The sequence below is a fragment of the Oncorhynchus kisutch genome, linkage group LG1 (genome assembly GCF_002021735.2).
Source record: "Oncorhynchus kisutch isolate 150728-3 linkage group LG1, Okis_V2, whole genome shotgun sequence".
In the NCBI taxonomy this organism is placed as follows: domain Eukaryota; kingdom Metazoa; phylum Chordata; class Actinopteri; order Salmoniformes; family Salmonidae; genus Oncorhynchus; species Oncorhynchus kisutch.
The window spans coordinates 71293629-71299701 of NC_034174.2; the positions used below are offsets into that span (position 1 = coordinate 71293629).

The 6073-nt window shown below is 41.8% G+C and overlaps 1 protein-coding gene across 1 annotated transcript; it reads right to left on the bottom strand.

Moving 5' to 3' along the window:
* Positions 1 to 316: 316 nt before the first annotated feature.
* On the bottom strand, positions 317 to 5654 carry LOC116352740 (B-cell lymphoma/leukemia 11A-like). The gene is made up of 2 exons (XM_031831773.1): positions 5272 to 5654; positions 317 to 2052 (listed from the first exon to the last, which is right to left on the bottom strand). Exons 1-2 carry the CDS (start codon positions 5324 to 5326, stop codon positions 1553 to 1555), a joined length of 555 nt encoding a protein of 184 aa, XP_031687633.1. The 5' UTR covers positions 5327 to 5654; the 3' UTR covers positions 317 to 1552.
* Positions 5655 to 6073: the final 419 nt, after the last annotated feature.

Here is a 6073-nt window from a genome sequence, read left to right on the forward strand (position 1 = left end):
TACCTATACCCCCCTGTGTTGTACATGGAGCTGTGTGTTTACCTATACCCCACTGTGTTGTACATGGAGCTGTGTGTTTACCTATACCCCACTGTGTTGTACTTGGAGCTGTGTGTTTACCTATACCCCACTGTGTTGTACTTGGAGCTGTGTGTTTACCTATACCCCACTGTGTTGTACTTGGAGCTGTGTGTTTACCTATACCCCACTGTGTTGTACTTGGAGCTGTGTGTTTACCTATACCCCACTGTGTTGTACTTGGAGCTGTGTGTTTACCTATACCCCCCTGTGTTGTACATGGAGCTGTGTGTTTACCTATACCCCACTGTGTTGTACTTGGAGCTGTGTGTTTACCTATACCCCACTGTGTTGTACTTGGAGCTGTGTGTTTACCTAGTGGGTATTTGTCATTTGGAGAACCCTCACTAATAAAACATTGAACTGAAAACCAGCCTCACCTCCGCAGAAGCATTGATCAGTTCAATGCAGCATACTACTTTTCTTTATAATAAAGCCTGCATTTATATCCATAATTGTTTTTAGAAATGTTTATAATAACTCAAAAAGGAAAATTAAACTGTCAAACACACAAAGTTCATTTCCACCAACGTCTGTAAGACAGAACTATTTGTTTGAGCTGCTCATCATGGTTTTGCTTCATTTAGCTGTGGTTAGACAACCGCCGTAAGAAGTCCTTAATTAACTAAATGAAGACTAAGAGAACCCTGACAATTAGCGGCTCGAGTAGGATTCCTCAAATAAATGCCTCTTCCTTGACAGTTCACCGTAATTACTTTCCTACACGTTTTTTAAATGTATTTTATATTGTAGCGCCAGAGTATGAGTTGGCAGGCATGTATTTGAGGGGAAGAGATATGTCTCTGTGAAAACCACAGCGAGATGGAGATACATCTATCGAGACCACATGAGACGGAAACTAGGCTTGCGTCCCAAGTGGCACTCTATTCCCTATACAGTGCACTACTTTTGATCAGAACCCACTATATACAGGCCCTGTATCAAAAGTAGTGCACTATATAGGGAATATAGTTCCTTTTGGGACGCAGCCCTTTCTCTCTTTTCCCGTCTCTCTCTCCCTCTCTCTTTCTTTAGGAGAGTAGAATGGGAGTTATATTGGGCTTCTATCCCCATTGCAGAGATAAACTCAACGACCCTACACCCAGCAGTGCAGCAAGAACGTCATATCTCATGGATATCCATCGCCACCAGTCAAAATTGAACCCAACTCGAAGTCCATCTGCTCTGTGCAGTTTGGACTGTAAATCCTTTTTGTGGTCTATGATCCAATAACCTTGCTTTTAAACGTCACCAAAACAAAGGCACTTACTCACAACTAGGGTTGTAAAATTCCCAGGGTTTCACAAAACCATCCCGTTGGGAGAACAACGGTTGGAGGAATCCCTGTTTATTCCTTCCTGATTCCGGGATTCCTCCAACCTGGATTTCTGGAAATCTTAGGGATTTTGCAACCCTACTCACAACGTTGAAGTACCATCCAAGTATCGTCAACACCCAAACCTTACAGTAAACCTCAGACCCAAACACCTTGCTTGTCGCTTAAGTTCTTTACATCGGCAGCCATATTTGTTACGATCGTCATCGTCGTCATGGTGACGTCATTACCTGTGATATTCTCCTGCTTGGGGATAATTCCGTGGGTGGGCGTCGATAAACAATCCTCATCGTCGTTGCGCGGTGACACCTGAACGGCTACCTCCAAGGGGCGCCTCGACGGGTGTTTGTCTCGGCATTTGTTTGAGGAGGGACGGGGCGAGGCAAGGGGAACGGCGGAGGGCGACCGCCTGTGCCCGTCGTCTAACGTCTTGTCCGTGCAGGGGGCACCGCGGCACTGCCGCCTCTTGTGCTCGATGAAGAGCAGGATGTGGGCAAGAGGGAAGCGGGCGTGGCACTGGCCACAGGTGAGCAGGTCCTGGTCCCCCTTGAGGAGGATCCTGTCGTCCCCATGCTGCCCCAGCCTGGGGTGGTCCTCGTGCTCCTCGTCTGGGGGGAGAACGGCCGACAGGGGCTCAGCTGGAGAGGGGAGATAGACAGTTACACTTCTATACAGAATACATGACAGGGTTGAAATCTACATAGAGGTGGAGGAGAGTTAGATACTTTATAGACTGTGGACACAAAACACTGATTGAGATCTACACTCAAGTATCATTTCAAGGAAGAGTGAGACACAGTATATAGGTTATTATAGTGTTGCAAATCTGCATATGCATATCTTGCTATCGTTTTTAGGACTATTATTACTGATAATATAGAAGGCACAACCAACGAAGAGAGAGGAATGAACATCCAGTAGCAGGATCGTATAATCATATTCAATTCTATTACAGTCCTATCGTTTTAACTACTACTTTCAGTGTTATTTTCATGATAATTTCCAGTGTTATAATGAATATCACCTTAATCTAGAAGGCACCTGTGGTTTATAGTGATTGCATTTCCAGGTGATGCACTGTCTTAGAAAAGGTATGAGAGAAGGATTTGAAAGGGGGGGGGGGGAGTAGGGAGGAAGGAAGAAGACTTAGACAAGACTACAGCACTGTTTTTCGATAAGCCTGCCAGTGACACCGTTCAGTCAGCGTGCTGCTCGCTGCCTGAACGATTAAGGCGCTTGACCCTCTTTATTGTGCTGCCAATCTCGCGTTTTTAATGAACCTAACACCTCGGAGAATCAAAAAATAGATTCTAATTTGAGTTCAAGATGATTGGACCCCATTTCCGTTAAAAGTGCTGGGATCTCGTGAACCGAGGTTAGATATTGAGGGGTGTATGTGGAGTAGGTCCCTGAAGTATACAGGCAGTCAAGGAGCATTTAAAAAAAAATAGTTCATCTAGCTACAGTAAACGACATCGAGGCCCAACTGGGATGTTAAGATAAAATGTGATGAATTCTCGCTGTCTGTTCTGAACCTTAAATTCTGTGTCAGGTCAGACGAGAAGGAGGCGGGGAGGAGGGGTTGAAGGAATATTTTTCCTTCTTATTTGAGTTGAATTCCTACAGCTTATGCTGTCAGGACATAGCAGTCTGACTGAGGCTCTGTGCGAAAAAGTCTAACTTCAAACCCAAATAATCAAATTTGTTGTATCGGCAACTGGTTACAAAAATAAGTTTACATTTTTTTTTTAAGTATATATTATTCCTTCCTATAATATATAATATATATTATATATTATTCCTTCCTGAGCACCAGAATTTCAACTGACTGAACTTAATCAAATAACTATTGAAATTAGGCAATAGGCTATTTAAATAGCTATTACCTAATTATAACATGGTAATGATCCCTTATTTCAAGTACCCTAGCTGCTATTGCAGGGATTCATACAACGCAGCCAATATGGACAAGGAGGAATCTTACTTGAACGGAAGCTGTTTTTCAATAGGCCATAACGAGCTATTCAAATAGTTCAAACTATGCATGTAAATAACAGAGTATTCAATTTGAATAATATTACCATGCATTTGCCAGTAAGGCTGTAATCCTATAGGCCTATACGTCTGTCTCATTTGTCATATTTGAATGATGAACTAGGTCCCTCGTGAGAATGTGGATATAACTAAGGATTTGGCAATTAGGATACATTTTTGTCATATTTTGACATTTAATTGAAAGAAACTGTGATAGACTAAGATTTTGTTGAAATAGGGGACTAATATACCTGGAAGAGTGAATAGGCATGCAATATGCTCTAGGGTCCAATATGAGGCTACTTAACTGAAAACTACTCATATCACAGAGGTAGCTCACAGTGGCCTATGGATGTTTGAAATGATGTCACATTTTGCCTACTGATCATTTCTTGCAGAAAATAAAACGTTCTCAGAAGTCCATTGTTTTATCCATCTTCGAATTAAATGGAAAATACTGAATATCCTTGAAGAAATCTATTGAAATGATTCACTTCTAATTGATTTGGAATACTATAATAGGTATATTGATTAGATATCACAGTGGCATAACAAGGAACATCAAATATACGACCACGAACAACTGCGCTTGGTCTAGCAGGCAACGTAGACAAAGCAATAAAGTAGCCTAGATCAAGTTCAAGTTCATCGACGTGTATGTCCACAATCATATTCTGCCCCCTACCGGCGCCGTCCATAGATATACTACAATTGAAGGCATATGTTACGAGAACCTCATTTGCTCCGAGAATTGAATGGCAAAAGAGAAACAACCGGGTGGAAACATTGTATGGATTTACACAATATGTGGAACAAAACTTTTATATATATATATATACGGAAAATCATATTATTAAAACTAGTTTCCAAATGATCTAGCCCCCGGTAACGTAAAAAAGGAAATTAGCACAGTTGAAATCATGCCATTATACACCACGGCATAAACAGCATAAAAGCAATAGCTTATTGAATATACATGTATAACTCATAAATGACTCTAAAACACCACTTCAGTATGCCTGCCCAAATGTAATAGGTTATTGCATAAAAGCCTCCCGTGTCCCCTCTCTGAAAATTAACCTCTTCGTTAAATGTAACGTAGCGGAGCGTCCAATAGTAGATGTAATCGAACGTCTCCAATTGTTCCAATGCTTATTGTATCCATTCACATTAACTCACGGTGTAAACGATAACAATGTAATTGGATCACTAGGTTATACGGGGGTGCAGTGTTATTCTTGGATCGTGAACTCCTATATCCCTCGATATCAACGCTGGCTACGTTCCACACACGAGGTCTTCTGTATGGGCTATGAGTATGTAAACACCCCGTTCTCCCCATTCAAAAAAAGGAAGAAAACATCTCTCGAAAAAACATCTACGCTATCAAAACAAATAGTAATAACAAAGTGGAATTGCTTATTTGGGGATACACTTTGCTATTCGTAGCGTATTCCATATCGGAAACTGATATGACTAAATATAAATATTCACAGGATACCTTGATAGGCAAAGGTATCCCTCCACTACAGCCCAGATGTCCTTTAATAGCGAAAGAAGCCTGTGTTGTAGCATCCGCACATACATGCAAAATAGCCTTATACGTTATTGTTTACCAAATATACAATATTTTCCAAGGTCCAACTTTTTTCGATAGAAAGTTATCCGATTCAATGACGGCGTTCTTGGCACGCTTTTAGGTTATGTCCACGGGTCCGCGTAATGTCCAGTTGCCCACAAACATTCTCCAAATACTTTGAGAAGAGGCTGTGTGTGTTCTTGTTTACCAGATTATAAAATAAGCAATTTTCAATTCTACTTACGCGAAAACTCCCGCTTGCTCAAGTGCTGGGGTTTGCCTTGCTTGCGGCGAGACATGTTGGTAAGTGGTGGCGTTCAGCTTGGTTCACATTGGCAGAGGCGTCCTACAACGTAATATAGACTCCAGATAAAATGTCTTCATCGATGCGTTTGACATCCAAAAAAATGAATTATAGATCACATCACGATGACGCGCGGGGTACGGGCTGTGCGGCAGTCTTCATGACTTTTTTGCAAAGACAGAGAGAGGGATATGAGCAAAGCCCCCTGAGCTGCAAGTTCAAGTGCGGACGTGACGTTCCTACGAACTTGAACGTCAGTCGATGGATGGACATAGAGATACAACACATGGGCAGGGCAACGCTGGGGAGTAGGAGGTGGAGATAGAATAACAAAACCAATGGACAGTCATTACTGGATCCGTATATGAAAAAAGAATGGGACCCCGAAGACGCCAATGGACAGAGAGATCAGGGGGGCCGGGCCAATAGAGAACGAGAGAACGAGAGAGAGATTGGAAATGAACGTGAACCTTGGGAGACAGCACATCCAAGTGGAAGGATTCTTGGCAACAAATATGGAGAAAATATAGGACCATTGCATATGATCCTAAGAATAAATATGAACCATTACGCCATTACAGCATGGAAAACAACAATTTATAGTGGAGAGGAAAGGATGCGAGTGCACTTTACGGATCGATTTAATTGGATATAATAAAGTAAATAGTCCTATTTAATTAATTTTGGACATGGATCTCCGTGCCTTCGGTAACCAATGGGTTAAATAAACGTATGTTACAAT